At 59.0% G+C, this 19,618-nt stretch overlaps 7 protein-coding genes across 7 annotated transcripts; 5 read left to right on the forward strand and 2 right to left on the reverse strand.

Moving 5' to 3' along the window:
• Window positions 1-493: 493 nt before the first annotated feature.
• On the forward strand, window positions 494-1,743 carry KVR01_002731 (coenzyme A transporter; the record flags this gene model as incomplete). The annotated part of the gene is made up of 2 exons (XM_044785976.1): window positions 494-706; window positions 781-1,743. 2 exons carry the CDS (start codon window positions 494-496, stop codon window positions 1,741-1,743), a joined length of 1,176 nt encoding a protein of 391 aa, XP_044647746.1.
• An 821-nt stretch (window positions 1,744-2,564) lies between these two features.
• KVR01_003205 (uncharacterized protein) lies at window positions 2,565-4,176 on the forward strand (the record flags this gene model as incomplete). Its single annotated transcript, XM_044793921.1, has 5 exons — window positions 2,565-3,182; window positions 3,240-3,555; window positions 3,612-3,643; window positions 3,701-4,030; window positions 4,102-4,176. The coding sequence occupies 5 exons, from the start codon at window positions 2,565-2,567 to the stop codon at window positions 4,174-4,176; spliced, it is 1,371 nt and encodes a 456-aa protein (XP_044648220.1).
• Window positions 4,177-4,895: 719 nt separating this feature from the next.
• On the forward strand, window positions 4,896-6,158 carry KVR01_003873 (uncharacterized protein; the record flags this gene model as incomplete). Its single annotated transcript, XM_044785927.1, has 1 exon — window positions 4,896-6,158. The coding sequence occupies one exon, from the start codon at window positions 4,896-4,898 to the stop codon at window positions 6,156-6,158; it is 1,263 nt and encodes a 420-aa protein (XP_044648888.1).
• Window positions 6,159-6,734: 576 nt separating this feature from the next.
• Window positions 6,735-9,943, forward strand: KVR01_002575 (uncharacterized protein). Its single transcript, XM_044789750.1, has one exon. It carries the CDS (start codon window positions 7,273-7,275, stop codon window positions 8,701-8,703), a length of 1,431 nt encoding a protein of 476 aa, XP_044647590.1. The 5' UTR covers window positions 6,735-7,272; the 3' UTR covers window positions 8,704-9,943.
• KVR01_003721 (uncharacterized protein) lies at window positions 9,809-10,463 on the reverse strand (the record flags this gene model as incomplete). The annotated part of the gene is made up of 2 exons (XM_044786460.1): window positions 9,809-10,123; window positions 10,230-10,463. 2 exons carry the CDS (start codon window positions 10,461-10,463, stop codon window positions 9,809-9,811), a joined length of 549 nt encoding a protein of 182 aa, XP_044648736.1.
• Window positions 10,464-12,046: 1,583 nt separating this feature from the next.
• On the reverse strand, window positions 12,047-13,805 carry KVR01_002089 (GTPase-activating protein SST2; the record flags this gene model as incomplete). Its single annotated transcript, XM_044785405.1, has 3 exons — window positions 12,047-12,196; window positions 12,258-13,595; window positions 13,746-13,805. 3 exons carry the CDS (start codon window positions 13,803-13,805, stop codon window positions 12,047-12,049), a joined length of 1,548 nt encoding a protein of 515 aa, XP_044647104.1.
• A 5,171-nt stretch (window positions 13,806-18,976) lies between these two features.
• On the forward strand, window positions 18,977-19,300 carry KVR01_003726 (uncharacterized protein; the record flags this gene model as incomplete). The annotated part of the gene is made up of 1 exon (XM_044788502.1): window positions 18,977-19,300. The coding sequence occupies one exon, from the start codon at window positions 18,977-18,979 to the stop codon at window positions 19,298-19,300; it is 324 nt and encodes a 107-aa protein (XP_044648741.1).
• Between the last annotated feature and the right edge of the window lie 318 nt (window positions 19,301-19,618).

The raw sequence follows: 19,618 nt of genomic DNA on the forward strand, positions 1-19,618 counted from the left end.
TTACATGCAATTGTGTTTGCTCGCATGTCGGTTTCCCGACCTGAACCCAGAAGTCGATTCCGAGTCGGCTATTCTCGGTTAGCAATGACCGTACCACTGTAAGCCGCCCGTTAGGCCGTTGTGTGGTTCTGCGCAGGCGGCCATAGAAGGGCGGGCCGCTTACAAAATGACCCCTGGTTAGAGGCGTCTCCGGACTTTGGGGTTCATGACGTCCCCTGCCCATCTTGCCCGTGCGAACATAGCCGCGATCTGGACCCGTGCCTTGTTCACGATCCGCCCGCATCTTACCTCCCTGGGCACGCTACATAAAGAATTCGCCCTTTTCCTCCCCCGGCTCCCCCTTACTTACTCCTCGGCTTACCCCGGACTCGCAAGTTGTTCGCCGAAACGGTCGAAATGATCATACCCTCACTCTGACAACCCCACTACCGAAGTACTTCACATAGACACATATACACACACACACACGGGGCGCTGACCGCTGGTGGGGGGAATGTCATCGGCCCTGAGGGACGATGCCTCAATGCCGGCGCTTCCACAACACGAATCACGAAAGGATGGCGACCGGCAAGGCCGTCGCCTGCGCGAGGGAAATGTCGCCGTGTGCCCCACAGACGACGAGGCGGTAGTACCGAGGAAGGTCGACAAGCAGAGCCTGGACTACCTGTGGCGCTCGGGCACGGCGGGCGGTCTTGCAGGATGCGCTGTGAGCACAATGGATTCCTATGCGGTTCTGTCTTGGACAATTACTGGACTCGTCGCTAATCTGCTGGCCAACAGGCAAAAACCGTCGTCGCGCCGCTTGACCGGGTCAAAATCCTCTTCCAGGCAAGGAATCCACAGTTCGTCAAGTACTCGGGGTCCTGGGTTGGTACAGGCGCTGCTATGACCGAGATATACCGCCAGCAGGGCACCGCAGGACTGTTCAGGGGTCACTCTGCCACACTGCTCAGAGTGTTCCCCTACGCCGGGATCAAGTTCCTTGCCTATGAGCAAATACGATCGGCCGTTATACCATCCAAAGACCACGAGACCCCCCTGAGGCGGCTCCTGAGCGGCTCTCTTGCTGGGGCAACCTCGGTGTTCTTTACCTACCCACTGGAGGTGATACGGGTGCGGCTGGCATTCGAGACGAAACAACACGACCGGTCGTCATTATCTTCTATTTGCAGACAAATCTACAACGAGCACCCGGGTGCGTCATCTGCTACCGGAGTACAGGGTCCGGCTGCCGTCAGGCTAGCCACCGCGGCGGTCTCGAATGTGGAGGCTGCCGTTGTACCACAGAGGGGGATGATCAATTTCTACCGGGGCTTCTCCCCCACGATCCTCGGGATGCTCCCCTACGCCGGCGTGTCCTTCCTCACCCACGACACAATGGGGGACCTGTTGCGCCACAAGACGATAGCGAAATGGACGACGCTGCCGCAGCGCAAGAACGCGCCCCAGGGGAAACCGCCACTGCTGCAGTCCTGGGCGGAGCTGCTGGCGGGAGGCGTGGCGGGCCTGGTCTCCCAGACGTGCTCGTACCCGCTCGAGGTCGTGCGGCGGCGGATGCAGGTCGCAGGGGCGGTGGGCGACGGCCACCGGCTGCGCATCGCCGAGACGGCGGCGCTGATCATGAGGGAGGCGGGGTTCCGGGGTTTCTTTGTCGGTCTCACGATCGGATACGTAAAGATCGTGCCCATGAGCGCGGTCAGCTTCTTTACATACGAGCGGATGAAGTCGGTGTTTGGCATTTAGAGAGGGCGGGCTTTTCTGGGAGAGAATGCGGCGCTCTGGCGTATTTTTGGACGGCGGCACAGCAATGAATTGATACCGTTACGCAGATGTAGCATTAGGATAGAGGGGGATTCATACTTATGGATACAGAAGAATCAACAAGAGACTGATGAAATTGATAGACACCATGGGGTGGTCTGTGGTGGCGAGTAACACTCAAAAAGCAATTACGTTTACGTCTGTTGAATATCATCCAAGGGTGCCTAGGTCTTGTTCTGGGAGAGTACAACATCTGAATTGAGACCCTGGGTGACTCTGCACCTGCCAACATCGACTCTGGTAAGCTGGCCACGTCCCGTTTCCGGTTTGGATTCTTAATTTGGATGTCAAGTTGGTTGCTTCCTTCCTCTGCTGGACGTACCTTCCGATCACTGCATATTCTGGTCATGCAGGAAGGACATCGAGATTGTGAAAGAAACATAAGTACCAGTCGAAACGTTCACGGAACAGTCAGTCCATAATTCCACATCGCCTCGACCTCGATCACTCATATCAATCCTTCTTACGCTGCTACCTACATCACCTACCATGCCTTTACATCTTCAAGACTCTGCCACACCCCTTGTTTGAAAGTGCTTCTCAACACTTGGGTCAGCAGCTTGCGATAGTATCTTCAACCAACCCACTACTCTTGCTCACGATTGATACTCAGTCCTGATCCACGGACACGCGAACACAGGGAGCACAGCATTTACAGAGATCAGACCGTTCGAGACCGCGGACAATATTTCGAAGCCCAGTTGTCTCTAGGCAAGGCTCACCTACTAGATCTCTTATGCTAAATGAGCCGAAATTCCCCTTCGTTATCGCCGCAGGGCTTCTGGAATCCAGGGATCCGAGACTCGGCGCGCAGTTCCAGGAACTCAGCCAGCCAAGATCCGCCGCGACCCCCAAGAGAGGGATTTGAATGGGTATGGTTTCCGGAAGGATATTGGGCGGAGAGGCCGTCGCCCAGTCGGACCACCTCGAATAGCCATGGGCATCACGGCACTGCCTCGGCTGGCTCAGGGGGCAAACTGTTCAGATGGGCACCAAGGGCAAGTGGAGGCCCGGCACCATCCCACGAGCACGAGCTGCAGGAAGGCTCCCCGAAAATGGTGAAAGCACACCCTGTCCTGGCCGCACAGCAAGGAAACCCGCGGAAGCAGAGCTCTGGGGGATCTTTCAGCCCTGTCAGGACTCTTCCACAAAGCCCATGGCTTTCGGAGGCTGCCCAGGTACAAGCCTTGCAGCGACCAGTTGACCGACAGATGAGCCTCTTCGGCATGGGATCTCTGAACGAGCAATCTAAACACGCCCGCAAAAGATCAAGCACAGAGTCTGGGTTCTTGTCGGCTCTCCAGACTAAAGCAAAGGCAACGAAGTCAAAGTCTTCCTGGCATCTATTCCAACGGTCAAAGGTGAGTGCTTTCCCATGAGGTGGTTCGTGACAGTTTCAGAATATCTGAAGAAAACAGATCGAGGACTCTACGGAAGCCGTTCCAGAGCCGAACAAGGTCGAAACAGTTGAGCCAGACCCCAGTTACTTCACCCAAAATCCAACCGAGCCTGCACAGCCTTCTACACCACCTGAGGAGAAGGAAGAGAATGAAGCCCATGGTCCGCTCAAAGGCTTGCGCAAGTGGTTCAGCAAAGGTCCTCACGGTCACAAGGACAACGGGTCACCTCCTTCCAGGCATACAAGCTCCTCAAGCGACAGCAATCACATGTGGCCTGCACAAAAATCCCTGAGCAATCCAGCTGGCGGCGCCGGTGACCACAAAAGGTTCAAAGGCAAGACTCTCCTTGCCACAATTTGCAGATGTAAACTGACCCGGTCGGGATATCAGCAAGCGGTGCCATGAGTTCATATCCAGCCAATGTATGCTAATTGAAAGCACCCCTTTAATGGTACCTTGCTTACGCAGGACATGATCAGGAAGCTGTGCCAGTCACGACGCCCCCCCTCAAGCAGTCCGCAGATGGCCGTACGAGGAACTTCTTCTTCGAAATCAAACACCCTATTCCTACGGACACCTCGTTATCATCCTCCACAAGCTCTGCCCGGGCAGCACCAAGGGTGTTCTCCTATCGCAAAGGGGTCGATTCCCAGAGGAGGGAGTGGTGGGACGAGCCGAAGGCGTTGGTCAGAAGAGATCCCGTGAAGGGCATCTCGTATTTCGAATTTGATACGCCGGAACACCTTCCCTCCAGCCCCATGTGCCCGGCCAACGCGATGCATAAGCTCAAAGGAAGAGGGGTCTGCGTGGTGAGTGATGCGAAAAGAAATGAACAGCTATTCCTTGAAAGTCCAGCTCGAGCTAACTACTCACCGTACAGTTTCATGGGAGAGGAAGGCGGGCATCCACGGATGACGGGTCAGGGATTGCCGAGGACGTGATAGAAAGCGCCTGATAGAATACTGATAGGCAATGGCACAAATGAATCCCTCCTCCTGGCCTTGACTGACCTACCTGTATCAGTCACTGCCTCGTACAGCTTAGACCTTAGACTGTTTCCAAACGAGATTTTCACAAGCTTTATTACGGTATTTGGACAAGACCAGCTTGAACCAATTGTGAGCTGTGAGCCACAAAACTTTTTGACAGTCCGCCGCATCGAACTCTCAGCGTAATTGACTTCTGTTTTATACCGTCCTCTGCCTCGGTTTGCATGGTTTTTGCGTGCTCAAGCGGTTAGACACGATTGAGATGATGGATCTCTTCAGGCAGGGCGAGAGGCGGGAAGAGTGAGCATCAAGTAACAAGATACCGCTATTTCAAAAAGCAAAACTGAAGAGAAAAGCTGGATTGAATTTGCATGGTTTTTGAAAGTCTGATTGACTTGGCAGCCACTGCTGGAGCGCTTCAAAGTGCAAGACCCCTTGCTTGTCCCACATGGGGTAAGAGGGCCAGCCCCTGCCGGTTAGCTCCCCTGCCGAGCGACAGGGGCTGGCCGTGCCCAGACAGCTACAGCCTGCTTCCAGCATCAGCCTTACTTTCCAAGCTCTATCTTTTGTCGCAGCACTTAACCCAACCATCTTCAGCTTCGCACTCGTCTCGCGACCCAATCGGACACCCTCGGGCGACAGTCCTCGAGACGACCCGACCCCGACCCCGACCCCGACTGCGATCATGGCTGCTGCAGCGCAGGACCCCCTCCTCCTGTTCCGACAGGCAATCGCGACAGGCCAGCCCGTCACCCCCGTTGCTGGCGACTCGGCCGACGAGGCGCCTCTTTCACAAGCCACCGAGATCCGGTTCGCAGACTCGACCGCCCTCCCCATCGACTCGCCGACGCGGTTCCAGCCCGACGAGTCGACCACCATCGACCTGCGGTCCATCTACTTTGCCTGGGTGAACCGCGACCTCGCCATCCCCGACTACAATGCGGCCGCCACGGCGCTGAACGAGGAGCTGGCCGCCAAGGGCCTGGGCGCCACCGTGCACAAGCTCGCCTTTGTCGAGCGCGTCGACCTCATCACCTGGCTCGAGGGCGGCGGCGAGAGCGAGTACATCAAGAAGCTCCCCGGGGACGCCGCGCCGGCCGCCGGCGCCGAGGCCCTCAAGAGCTCCTCCCAGCAGGCCGCCGCCGCGGGCGCGCGGGCGGGCAAGGGGTCGCTCGACCCGCGGCTGCAGCAGATCTACGCCGGGGAGCGCAAGATGGGCGACCGCAACACGGTCCTGAGGGGCGTCAAGCCCATCGACTTCTCGGGCGTCCGCAAGCACGCCACGCTGTTCACGTCCAGGAAGCCCGGGCAGCCGGGGCAGCAGCCGCACCACCCGTCGTCGTCGGCGGCGGCGGCGGCAGGGGGAGGGCTGGGCGGCGCGGGGCTGCCGCTCAACCAGAAGCCGGCGCGGCGGCCGGACCCCATCATCCTGCTGTCGCCGTCGGCGTCGTCGCTGCTGCGCATCTCCAACGTGCGAGCGTTCCTCGAGACGGGGCGGTACGAGCTGCCGGAGAGCGGGTCGACGGCGACGATGCTCAACATCATGCGGGTGATGCGCGAGATCGACCCGAACCGGGCGATGCGCTTCATCCTGGTCGAGGGCCCCGAGAACTTCAAGCCCGAGTACTGGAACCGCGTCGTGGCCGTCTTCACGACGGGCCAGCCGTGGCAGTTCAAGAACTACAAGTGGAGCAACCCCAACGAGCTCTTCCGGCACGTCCTGGGCGTCCACGTGGGCTGGCGCGGCGACCAGGTCCCGGATAACGTCCGCAACTGGGGCCACCGCGTGCAGTGCTTCACGGTCGACAAGTGGAGGGACCCGGCGCTGCCGGGCGCCGAGGCCAGCCGGTTCCGCGACAGGGAGGTGGTCGAGAGCATCTGGAAGCAGATCGAGAACAACATGAGGTCCAAGGGCTGGAGGAAGGACGCGGCCCCGGCGTCTATCTAGCTGGGGCGCAGGGGCGGTCAAGACAGCACGGGCTCAGACCATGGGGCGGGTCCGATGCCTCCTACGATAGAGGATGGGACGTCGTCGACCGGTAACGCTCAGCACGAGGACGCCGGATCCCAATCCCGGTGCTCGGAGCAGACTCTCGACCTGGAACCGGCTGGACTGGAAGACATGAGGCTCTCTCTGGTCGTTCACGATGATACTGCAGGGGACGGCGGCTCGGGACAAGGGGGGTGCGAATAGTAGTGGCCAGACAGGATGGAACAGGAAAATAGCGGGCATGAAACGGCGTTTCTGAGGGATTGCAAAAATTGGCATTATGGTGGTATCGGCCTGGTGGTTTCTCCATAGAAGAAATGATACCATTACGGAGTACTCTTCACACGATCTGTCCGTCCGCCTGTCTGTCCGTCTGTCTTGGAGGCCGTGTAACACAGTATCGACTGTGCCTCAAATAGCAAGCAGGGAGCTTGTCAAGATTGTTGTTATGTGAAAACCAGCGGGCCGGCCCAACGCTGCCCGGAAGCGCAGTCTCCCGTTTGCTGCGGCTGACGAGCGTCTGGTCTCGATCGCCCCTGCTGCCGAGCGCACGCATCCTTCCCGCCTTAGCCCAACCGCAGCGTCAGCAGCACTATTTTGGGCTTGCACAGCCTGCAACTCACTTTGTGGCGCGGCACCTGGCTTCTCCAACATCCGGATGGCGTCTAGAGTAGATATGGGCAGGTTTGCTCATGTGTGCCGAAAGCGAAAGCAACAAGCTTTTGGCCGTCTCATGCTCTGACCTGCAGACTTGAGAAGGGCGTTTATCTACTCGTCACTCACTGCCATACTGTCTCACTCACTCGTCCTCACCACTCAGCTCATGTGCTCATCCCTGCCGCGCCCGTACTCGTCCTGACGCAACGAGATCAGTCGACGGTGTTGGTGTGCTCTTGTGAGGGAGGATTGGTTGACGCCTGCCGCTAAGCCTCATCCCGTTGGTTGTCGGCGGCGCAGACGTTGGGTGCACGTCCAACTCTCAAAAAGAAAGAAAACGGGGCGGCAAATAGTTTTCTCGACTTGTCGTGGTTGAGTCTCGTCGACAGCACACACACTTGCGACCAAGGCCGCCATGTCTAAGAGATCAGTCTTCACCACAATAAGCCCGCTGCCGGCGGACATACCGCGCGAGACGGTCATCAGCTTCCTACACAACCACCTGGAGATGATCGACCTGAACCCGCTGGTCAAGGAGAGGCACCCCATCAAGCCGCCGCCCGGCAGCCCCGAGGACGAGCTCGGGTGCGTGTGGTACTCGCTGACGGACCGCATCACGTACCTCCCGGGCGGGCTCGCCAGCGGCGACATCTCGTACACGTGCGCCTTCCACGACCTGCCCGACGGCATCCAGACGCACTGCCGCGCCCCGCTCAACGTCGACATCAGGGAGAAGTGGACGCTGGGCGGCACGCTGCCGGGCGAGCCGGCCGGGCCCGTCGAGCTGGGCATCGGCGCCCCCGCCACGGGCCTGTACATCCGCGAGGACGTCGACCTCCGCTGCAACATCCTCATGACCGGCTTCGTCAAGAAGAACCTCAAGAAGTCCCACGCCACCCTCGTCGACCACCTCGTCGAGAAGGCGAGGCACGCAGCGGGAGCATCCTCTGCAGACAGGGACAGCATCCGCACCGCCCAGTCGCCCCTGAGCGCCGCCGACGAGAAGCCAGCCCTGTTCCCACCCTTGTCGTCGTCGTCGCCGTCACAGGCGTCGCAGGACCAGCAGCCTGCCCACCCCAACACGAGGAGAAGCCCGCCCCCGCAGCTCGGGAGCCCGTTCGTCCAGGGATACCAGCCGGGGCTCCCGCCGTCCATGCGATATCCCAGCCCAAACACGGGCGAGCAGCAGCGTCACAACGCACCACCGCCCATGGCACATTACAGATCGCACTCGCAGTCCACCATCTCACCCAACCGGCTCGACCACCACCACCAGCAACAACACCACTACCACCACCAAGCAGCCTGGGGCCACCCGGCAGCCCACCCGCTGCCCCCGTCCATGAGGCCCCCCCAGCCGCCGCACCGCTACTCCCAGCCCGCCCCGCCGCCGGCCCATCACCACGACAGCGCGCTCTACCCCCAACCCCTCCGCGTCCGCAACACATCCGTGGGCTCTGCCTCCGCCCACGTGACACAGCCCCTGCCCGGCCCCACGACGACCAGCAGCAGCGGCGCCCGCACCTCGTCGTACCGCAGCTCAGGCTCCTTCTCCTCGTCGTCCGTGTCCACGCCCACGGCGGCTACCAGCACCAGCGGCGGCGACGACCACCCGGAGTACCCGTCCCTGAACCCGTACTCGGGCGTCGACGGCGACGACGAGGCAGCGCCGCCGCCGCCGCGCGCCCCGCTGGTCTTTGCCGAGCTCGCCGGGTCCGAGGGGGTCGGGAGGGCGCGGGAGGGCGGCGGCGACGTGCACCGCTCCCACCCCACGGTGCTGAGGCCCGGCGGCCGCTCTGGAATGGGGGCGCGGCTGGGGTCGCCCTTCACCGCGGAGCTGGAATGAGCGGCTCTGTCTGCTGCCTGGCCGTTTGCGGTCTTGTTCGACATCGGGCTCCCCGGCGCTAGTGGCGGGCGATGATTGTCTGGCTGTCTGGCTGGCTGGCTGCGTGCCAGGGGAGGAGGGGATAGGGGATCGGCGTGTCGGATCCGCGACGCCCAACGCGCTCTCTCGTCATCCGAATGCGGCCGGCCTGTGTACCCCGGGGGGGTTCTTGTCTCGGGCTCATATCACGTTGCCTCGGTGATGGGACGTCCTCTGGCATGTGGCCTTTATCTTTAGTTTAGGCGTTTCCTAGTTTTGTCTGGTGCCGCTTGCGGCGTTTTTTATTTTCTTTTCGTGTTCCTCTTGGAGTTCCGGTGTGTTGCTATCGTTTAGGATACCCCGTCTCAATACATACCTTTTCCGCTTGCTTTCACCGTGCATAGTGTCTGTCACAGAATGTTCAAAGTAGGGGCCATTCGAAATGAAGTGGTGACATTGGTCGGTTATCTATCCTGCTTTCCAGAACACAAATATACTTATGGAACAGGAGACGAGGAGCAGTCACACACAGGTCATAGACATAATAAAAATAATGATGTTTGTTCATGCTTCATTTGTTACCACTCACGCGTCCAGTCTAGTCCCCCTTCACCCCCGATCGCATGTTTTCATCTTTTCATCCCGAAAGCCATATTAACGTCGACTTCGTGAGTAGCAGGCATGGAAAGAACAGCAACAAGTAAGCCAGCAGAGCAAGGAGAGAGAGGCCCTATGCCTCCCTCCTCAGCGACCAACCAACTCATCTCGCCGTCTCTCTTTCCACACCCGCATACAAAATATTAAAAAAATGGAAAGAGTGACCCGAAACCCTATGGTGATGGGGTTTGGGGAACAACCGATTTACAGAAACGTCCCGAAAACCGTCCTGAAGAAAAAACACACGATAATAGATGAGAATGCCCTCGTGTGGAAAAGTCAACACCAAAAAAAACATGCGTGTTCTCCGACCAACCACACCACAACAGATCTCCCCCTCCCCCCTCATCTCCCATCAGGATGTCCATGTACCTATCCCAAACACCACTGCCACCCGCAGGGCTCCTCTCCATCTCCGTCACTGCCGCCCTCACAGGGCAGCCACGCCGGCAATGACACCAGCCAGGAGGCCAGGGACCGTGAGGCCGCCGGCGCCGGCCGTGACGTAGGTGGGCTTGGCCGGGGCGGGCGCCCAGGTGCCGGTGGCCGGCGGCGGCGGGGCCGGGATGGGGGCCACGGGCGCGACGGGGGGCTGCGCCGGGGGAGGAGGGGGAGGGGGCGGGGACTTGTCTCCCTGGGGGGGAGGGGGCGGGGGAGGGTACTCCGGGCCCTTGGGGGGAGGCGCGGGCGGGCCTGGCGGGGGCGGGCCTGGCGGGGGCGGGCCCCAGGTTGGCTTGGGCATGGTCTGGTTTTGGGTCGTGTTGTCAGCATGTGTGTGTGTGTTGTGTGTGTGGTGTGTACGTATAAAATATAAAAAGGGAGTGGGGCTGGGGTAGTATAGTAAGGCTTACCGTGGTGATGGTGCACGGGCAGTTGGTGATGGTGATGGGCCCGGGCTTCTTGGCCGTGTAGCACTGGTCCTTCCAGGTGATGACGGTGGGCTTCGGGCAGTAGGTCACGAACGACGGCACCACGATGGTGGTGGTGATGGTGCCGTTCCCGGGCATCATCGAAGGCGGGAGGCCCGTGGACTGGGCGGCAGCCCCCGAGGCCGCCAGGAGTGTGAGGATGTTTCGCATCTGCATCTTGTCTCTTGATTGTGTGTATGTCTTGGGTTTCTTTCTTTTCCCCGTGTCTGATGGTGATGTCGGTGGCGGGAACGAGAGAATTAGAGTCGACGGCTGAGATGAGAGGCCCAGGGGAGGTTTCTCCTTTCCAACCAAGAAGTGGCAACGTAGAATATTATAAAGAGAGTGTGTGAAGAAACGTCAAGTCGAACGAGTGAGACTGCGGTCGAGACCAAACAATTGCGATGCGGAGGATAAAGGTGCGACATCAACAAGACCAAAGAGAGGCAAGGCAGTCTTATATGAAAGCGGACGGCCAGTTCAACACCCGTCAACGGTCCCGTCACATGAATCCGCAATTAAACTCGCCGACAGAGGTTGTCTAATAACACATTGCTGGTATGAACAACAAACAAGCCGTGTTGTTTGGTGTCGAGAAATGCTTCCGGTGCGGCACATTCCAGCCACCCTGCCCGGGTGCAGCGCAGCACGCGACAGATCATCCAAATCCATCACGCATTCCATCAATTTCACCACCATTCAACAAGAAACACCGGTTCAAAGCGTGGGCAAGGCCCAAAGCGGTGATCCTTTTTTTTTTCTTTCGTAGTGTGTTAATGATCATCTAAGAAGCGGTCGATCTCATCGACTGGTATCGTATAATGGTCCGTCGTTATGTACACTCTTGTGCCGAAATAGCGCAGGGCCAGATCATGTGGTAAAAAGCCCTCGGTTATACGGTTCCACCCCCAGACACCGAGCTGTTCGACGGGCTTCATTGTACCGGCCCATTGCCTTTTACATCATGGATCCTATCCCATAGAGAATTAGAGTCCTTGACCACTCTGAACCAGGGACTCGCACAGTCCTTTCCTTTCCCCTTTCCCCATCCTCCATTCCACCGAGAAATAAAAACAAAATGCAATGATGACACTGCGGATCGGTCACCCAATGCGCTCCGTCCAAACGCTAGTCTTGGATGCTCCTGGAGGAAGATCCCGTCGTGAAGACCGAGCACCCATCGTCCCCCTTTCTTCATATGGACTGCCGGGCCATGTCTATGCCGTAAAAAGAGCCCAACGCCTTGACTTCCTGACCACGCAAGAGAAAAATGAAAAGCTTCCTGACCCAGAGCTTCCGCGGACATGGGCGGGCCACCGCGGTATAGAGGTACCCGTGTTGTGTGCGAGGCGGTGGGTAATAAAAGCGGAGATCAACTAGGCGAATGTGACCGAGGGGTTCGCTAGTACCGAGGCTGCCCAATCGTGCGACAAGTCTTGTCGATCATCTCAACGTTCAAGGTCCACACCAGGAACGAGAGACAGAATAAATATGCGACACTGGTCACAAGCCGATCTAGCCTGTAGTCCGTGGCAAGTCACTCCGATAGCCGGCGGACCGACGCCATGCTGTCAGACCTGGCGGGCGGGCCAAGGTGCCAAAATCGGAGCCAAGCAGTGTCCAGGGTGCTGTTGGCAAGACAGTAGGGTGCGGACCGAAGGCGAGTGGGCAAGTCTTCTGCTTACGCCGCATCGCTGCAGTTGCGAAAAGGGTCGGGCTGATCTTCGGAGAGAAAATGAGTGCTCGAACCATGTCGTCTCTCACTTGCGGTTGGATCGGCTTTGGCTTCGCTCGAGCAACCGGCCGGGCGCTGCTGAATCTTTGCCGACGGGGTGCGTTATTGTGTCAAAGTCGTAGTTCTTCAAGACGTGCTCGTATTTGGGGCTCCGCAGGAATTTCGGCACGGAATCCTATCGTCGCTATTAGTATCGGTGTCGCACGTCCAGAAAGTATCGAGGTGCTTCAACTTACACTGGCCATGAGCTTGAACACAGCGTTCTGCGCATCCTCAAACAGGGCCGTCACCTCGTGCAGGGTATCAATCATGGCAACATCCTGTCCCACTGCCTTAGTCATGCGGGTGGCAAGGTTGCTGCGCAGCTGATGGTCGATGTTGAGCTCACAAGGCGAGCCGGGGGCGAGGAACGCGTTGTAAATCCCGTAGGCCTGGGCCATGATCTCCTTGATGCCATCCATGGAGGTCGACGTAGGGTTCTTCTGGGCTTGGCGGATGGCCTGCTTGCAGCTGCGCACGAACTCGTCCACATCAATGTAGAATGACAGGTTCTCTTCACAGTGGGTCTCCCGCAGGTTCTCGCGAAACAGCAATCGAAGAGCAGGATCGCCCAGGATCTTATCCAGTCTCTGGGTGTTGGAGTCGCGAGCGATGCCCGGCCTGATGCCACTGGATGCGACCTCGCCCTCGGAGCTCCTCCCTCGGGACAGCGTGCCATTGACCAGGTCGATAGCTCTTGGCGTGAGCTGGTAGATGGCGTGCTTTGTGGGCTGGAACAGGTGGCTGCCAGGATATTGCGACATGTAAGCCCGGTCCTGCTGGATAGCCTCCATGAGCTCGTACTCGACAAACAAGCCGGCGACCTCGATAGTCTCCCGTCGATCCACGGTGGTCGAACAGTCCATCAGCCAGTCGGTAGCCGCCTTGCCGGTAAAAGTGTTCTTAAAAGTCTTGCCTCCTACTTTCCGCTCCGCGGCCATCTTGACACCAGTCAGGCCATCACGGTAATCGCTGAGCGAATCCGAATCGGCAGAGTTCACGTTGCTCTTGATGTTGAAGCCTCCGATGCCAACAAACCTCCGGAAAAGGACCTCGATCGTGCCACGGTCAGTAGTCAGCTTGTCCGTCTGTCCTTCTCTTTCCAGGATGACGAGCTGGGGTAATGAGTTGCCAATGAGCTCTGCCACCTGCTTCTGCTGGATGCCGTTCCTCGAGCAGAAGCGATCCAATATAGAGATGCCCTTGGGTGTCAATTGCCAGACGGAGCCCTTCATAGTGTACACCTGCTGGTACTTGCCATCTGCGGACTCGATGAAACGTGCCTCCAGGAATCGCTGGCATATCGAGCGAGCCATGTCCTTGGCCATGGAGAATGTGGTGGTTGTCGTCGTGGTTACGATTCGGGAAGGGTCTTTGGGGTCGGGCATGCGGTTGGATTGGGAGAACTTGAGGGAGCCGAGGTTGTTGATGGCATCTTCCGACAGGAAGGTGTGCTCGACCTTGGTCAAGCGCACGCGATGGGCTGAAAGCGGCAGCAGACTGACGATCAGGGTTGCAAAGAGATCCTTGAAGTCCTGCAGGCTACTGTCAGTCGCCGAATAGCGCAGGCCGGGGAGTGCCGCTGCCCCGCGCGGTACAGCAGCAGTGCCGTTGCTTGATTACTGGACTATTGCAAGGCCGCATGTGCCGGCGGGTAAAAACGAATCAGATCAAAGGGAACTCACCTTGGTGAACGGCCTGTCGTCATCCGTCATGCGCAATAGTCTCGAAGATGTTTGATGCATCTTGTTGTCAATTCTCGGGAGGAGAATTGGCGGGGGATGAGAAGGATCAGTCTCGGAATAGGGTCGCGAGTAAGGGGGGTCCTGAGCCGTAAAGGACTGGGCGCTGGGAGACTTGGACCCTGGCTGAGTGCTCAGCAGGTTCGAGGGCGACGCCGACAACGACAGGGTGGAGGCGGGGCGGTATCTCGAGATCCTGTCGGGCGAGGGCTCGGCGCTGAGGTAGTGTGCAGCAGAGTCGCCGGTGATGGAGAGGCGACTGAGGGATCGCTGGTGGCGGACCGTCTGGTCAGAAATGGTTGCAATTGCACTCTGTGTGCGGTCAATGGCAGAGGCAGCGAATGCGAAAAAGCCGCCCTGTTTCTGAAGCCTCGGGTCTCCTCGGGCAGAGTTGACGGGGGACTGCTTGGGTCGGGGTCGCGTGAGCAGGACGGAGTCTGCAGCAGGCTCGAAGGGCGATGAGGAAGAAAGAGGAGAGGACGCAAGCGTCGTTGGGGTGCTGGCGGCGGTGCTGTTAGGACTGATGCTTGGAGGAGGGCGACGCGGGCTGTCTCTGCTGCCAGGAGAGGAGGACAGCAGCAGGTGTTGAGATGATGGTGGTGGTGGTGCCGCTGGAGGAGGGCAGGTGAGGGAGGTCAGGCTGGGGGAAGATGAGGTGGAAACGGAATGTTGAGATGAGGCAGAGTTGAAGTTGGAGGAATTATTGTTTGTGTGGGACAATGGATCGTGAAGGTAGACTGGGCTTGGGCGGGCAGGAGACGATACGCCGGCAGCCATCTAACAAAGGCAGAAAGGAAGTTAGTAAGAGCGGGTTGGGCCTGGGTCTTGTCTTGTCTTGGTCTTGGTGGTCCCGGCGTGGAAAATGGAGCTGGGACTCGCTGGTGCGTAGTGCTGTGGTGCTTGGGTAATGGGCAATTGGCAATGGGTGAGAGCAGCGCAGGACGGGACTGGACAGGACAGTACAGGACAGTACAGTACGGAGTACAAGGAGACAGACAGTACAGTATGCACGAACGACACGAACGGACTCAGGTGGTAAGGATGGTGAGAGCAAGGCCGTGGGCAGGGTCAGGGCAGCGAGGATGATGGATGCCACAGATTGGGGGTCATTTGGCGGTGCCAGGCTGGGCCGTGAGCATCAACCACTTCTCGCGCTCTGCACCCTGTGGTTCCTGTGGTTCCTTGTGGTTCTTGTGGTTCTTGTGGGCTCCTCTTGCCTGGTCTGTCCGACTGGTGCTCGCCGAGGGGTCGTGTTGATTGAGTGACGGAGGGAAGGGGTGGGAAAAAGAGGGACCCTTTTCCCAATCGACCCAAACAACTCGCTCTGCAAGCTCCATTGACGGGTGGGAACCGGCCAAGGAATGGGCCAGGCAAGAGGGAGGGAGGGAGAGGGCGGGCGACAAGAGAAAGAACGTACCTATGCACTGCACTGCACTGTGCTGGGAGAGCCGTGCCTGCTGCTGCTGCTGCTGCTGCTGCGGATGCGGATGCTGATGCTGATGCAAGTGCTGCGGGCTCTGGGCCACTATCCCAGGCCGACAAAACGGATATGCAAAGGAAAAGTCGAACCACAAGGGACAGCTGGACGCAGCAGGGTACGCACGGCTAGGCCAGGGCAACAGACTGGGGTGTGGAAGGGGGGAAGTCGCAGACAAAGAGATGTGGAATGCGAGATGTGAACGGCGAAGGAGGTGGTGGTTGCGGTTGTGGTGGTGGTGGTGAGGACTGGATTAAACGGGCGTGGAATGGCGAGACTGAATGATGTGCCCAGGGGCGACGGGACAGAAGCAACAACGCAGAGGAGGATCGATGGAGTGCGTGTGTGGCGTGGAGAGAAAGGCAAAGCAGGCAGTTTACGTACCCAAGGTCTTGTCTTGTTCTTTTCTGTCTCGCTTCTCTCCCCCCCAAGACTGTCGAATGCCAGGGCAATTAAACCGAAAGCAGCGGCCGGCGGATGGGAACGGGATGGCAGCAGACTGCAGACTGGGCTGGGTGAAATCGAGGGTTGCGTACGGGAGGTAGCAACGGGCTGAGTAGTAGTAATTCAAGATTGGGGCAGCGACAATGGCAGAAAAAATGACAAGTGACGAACGAGTACGGAGTAGTGCAGGCGGGTGACGGGACGGGGGACGGGGGACTGGGGTGGACAAGTGACGAGGCGGCCACGCGGGAACAGGCAGACAGGAAGAGGTCACAGTAGAGAAAAGAGGGTCTCACACAGGCTCACAACACCATGCCATGCCCATGCTCAAATGCAGACCAGGACAAAAAGAAGCAGCCTGCGATCAAGAAGGCGACCGCCCGCCGTACTACAAGACAGACAGACAGACAGACAGACAGACAGACAGACAGACAGACACACGGTGGGCCGCGGGGTTGGGCAGGTACAAGGCGCTACGTATCTACGTACTGTGCGTAGCGTACGGAGTATCGAGAACAAAAATTGGCACGACAGGGGAGACTCCCGGAAGCCATGTGCTAGAAGCTGCGGAGGATGGGCAATGTGGTGGAAGGGGGGGTGGGCATGGCTGATGGTGTGCGGATGGGTGTGGATGGCCTGTGGGCGCAGAGAAAAATAAAAAAGCGAGCTGCCGGCCCCACCCAGTGCCACTCTGCCACTCTGCCACTCTGCCACCCAAGAGAGGGCAGCAGGGCAGTGGGAAAAAGGAGGACCAGGACATGGGCGTCATTGCATCAGGGCGCCGCATCGCATGGCACATGGGGCCATTCGGCGGGGTATCTGCTGGGTTGCACAGTGTCGCACACACGGCCTGTACTCGCACCAGGGAAGCTGCGACATCTAACCAAGCAAGTACTCCGTACACTACGACACTTTCTCTGCCCTGCAGACTGCTGAGGGGAGCGGAGGGGGGCGAGAAACAATCACCCCCCAGCCCCCCCTGCGGCCCCCCCAGGCCGTCGCCCTTCTAAACCCGTTTGGGCCAGCAGGGTCGCTACCACCCAGGCAGCCCCCGGCTAGGCTCCTACAGAGAGGCACAAGATCGGCCCTCGGCACAGCTCTTTTTGCTAAGGCTCGCAGCATGTCAACCAGATAGATCCAGGGAGACGAGGCAAAGGATATCCGCTACTCCAGTCAAGACGAACCGGGCTGCTGGGCTGACGGGCTGACTGGGCGAGGCGATGAGACGGAGATTCCACAGGACAAGAGCCTGAAGAGGTTGTTGGCGTGTGACACGTAGGGCAAGCACTATTGCTGAGCAGGTGAGTGAAAGAATGAAAGAATCAAGACAAAGTACTGCGTAAGTACGCTTTGGGCCACGGCCGGGCCACGGCCAGCCACGGCCTGGGCCCAGAAGGGAAGGCATGCCACCCTTCACCACCTCGCGCCCTGGACGCCTTCCGGAGCAACAAGATCCCCCAACCCACGAGCTGGTGGCACCCAGGGCTGCCAGGCGCGCTTGTCCATCTGTCCATTCCTTGCATCTTGCACCCCAGAGGCTGCTTGCCCGCCCTCGGGTCCCGACCAAGGAGAGAACCTGAGACATCCAGCACAGCAAAGACGCCTCGCCGCAAAACAAAACAGAAACACGGCCTCTTCCAAATCGTTATTTTTATCGGCCTCCAAAATAAACACGTCTCAGGCCCGCCTGCCCATTGGACCGCGACGCCCATTCAGCTCCCCCACGGGTCGAACGGTCGAGGGGGCGGCGACCCGTCAACCCGGGCTTTGTTGGCTGGTTGGCTGCTGGTTTTCCCTGCATCCCGTCTCACAGCCGCAAAAAGCACTCCTCCTGGTGCAACACCGCCAGCCTGCCAGCCAGCCTGCTGGCCTGCTGGCCTGCTGCGCGCAGCACCGCCAACAACCAACAACAACACGCGAGAGACCATCCCTCCGTCCTCCACCCCACCTGCCCACCTCCCGGGCCCCGGCTCTGGGACCACGTGGGATTCTCGTTGCCGGGCTGAAACAAAAATAAGGGAACTGGAGAGCCAACTGGTCGAGATGCGTCTGTGCAAGCACACAGGCACATCACATCGTAGGGCGGGAGCTGGCGGGACGAGCTTCATTGGAGCACGCATCCTCCCGAAACGCCCTCACCTGCCCTTTGCCACATGGGGCCCATGACCAGGTGCCCTGGTGCCAGGTGCCAGTCGAGCACAAGTAACATTCTCCGCCCTGCCCTCTCGCCGATCAGCACAGTCCAGAAACAGGCAAAGGATCAGCGGCCGGCCATCCAGCATTTCGCACATGCAGACATGTCAACAGCTACAGCGGTGGCTGGATTGGATGCCAACCTCAACAGCATGATGCACAGTCATGCCCAGTCCCGCCCTGCCCTGCCCGGCCCCTCGGCCCCCTTGGTCAGCAGCAGCAATCTGTAATCCATTTTCCGGCCAACGGAGCATTGGGGGCCGTCGGGAGGCGAAAGCCACGCGCGACGGGTTGCATGCGAGCAACCGACCCTCATCTGGATACGTGCAGCCTGCAGCCTCCTTGCAAGCACAACTGATCATGACGAAAGAAGAAAAAACGGCGCGCGCAGATCCCTCGTGAGCAAAGCCCGGACGACCAGCCTCTTGGTCCCATCTCGGGGAGCTTCTGAAACAGGCGTCTGGATGCAGTGGTTTTGTTCAGCTGCTGCCGGCAACAACGCCGGAGTTAAGCAATGGCACACGCCCTCGCTCAATTATTGCTGCGCCGGGGCAGGCCAGGCAGTGCCAGACAGACCACTTTACCAGGGCTGGCTGGCTGGCTGGCTGGGCCCAAAGTGTAGAAACGAGACCCGGGCCCGGCCTAGGCTCAGAGGGGGGTGGGCATCCTGCCGGGTGCGCCATGTGGTTGCCGGTTGCGCCCTTCGCCAATGGCACGATGCTTGAGGCGGTATTTGGCGAAGGGGGGGGGGTTGGTGGGCAAGGCAAGGCTAACTGGTGCAGCTGCCTGCGCTAACCACAGTTGCACAGTGAAGGAAAACTCGTCCCCCGGTGCAGAAAAAACACAGTGTATCTATGCATGTGTGTGTCGTCCGCATGCCTAGGGACGGGGGTTGGTCACCTTTTCTCCTCGGATGGGTGTGGTGGGTAGGTGGCAGCACGACAGGGTCGGCAGGATCTGCACATGGCCTCAGGGATCTCTTCCACGAGGCAAGCCGCGACACGGATTTGCTTGTGCGAGCTCGTTGGCCGTGAGGGCCTAGCCCCTGCAGCTGCACGCGATGCTGTCTGTTAATGTGCGTGGCCTGCGTGGGCGGGCTGGCGGGACAAACGTTTCGTCTCCTTTATTTTTTTTCTTTTTTGTTCGTCAATTCTTTTTCATTTTTCCCTCAAACCCCGTCTACTTCTTCCCGCCGTTGTCGTTGCTGCGGCTGATGCTACTGCCCCAGTCATTGTCAATCCGAACTCCGTCCTGTGGCCGCCCGTCTCATCCCCTATTTTTTTATCCTCCGGTTTCAGCAAAACGCTCCAACACATGGCCCTGGGCTTGGCGTGGCGCACCTCGCATGACGCTGCCCCACCCCCTGTCCTCCAAGTCATGTTAGTTGCCTGCTGTCAGGCTCCTGACTCCCCTAACACGCGCGCCGCCCCGGCAATGCTGTTGTTGCGTTTGCCTCGGGCAGTCATCTTGGTCACGTCCAAGATGATACCTGCTGCCCGGCGCGCGGGTGACAATCGAGGAATCGCAGCCGGATCTCGGGCAAAGCTAACTCCTGAATAATGCAGCCTGTCCCCCGTGCTGCCGTAATCTTCTGAGCCCGATTTTCGGTATTTCCTTGATTCAAATCCTCAAAGCTTAGTCACGAACCGGTCAGCTCCGGCGTGCAGAGCTCTCTTCTTACATGCCCAGGCGGTGGGATGGG

Source organism: Diaporthe batatas (genome assembly GCF_019321695.1).
Source record: "Diaporthe batatas strain CRI 302-4 chromosome Unknown Contig00003, whole genome shotgun sequence".
Classification (NCBI taxonomy): Eukaryota; Fungi; Ascomycota; class Sordariomycetes; order Diaporthales; family Diaporthaceae; genus Diaporthe; species Diaporthe batatas.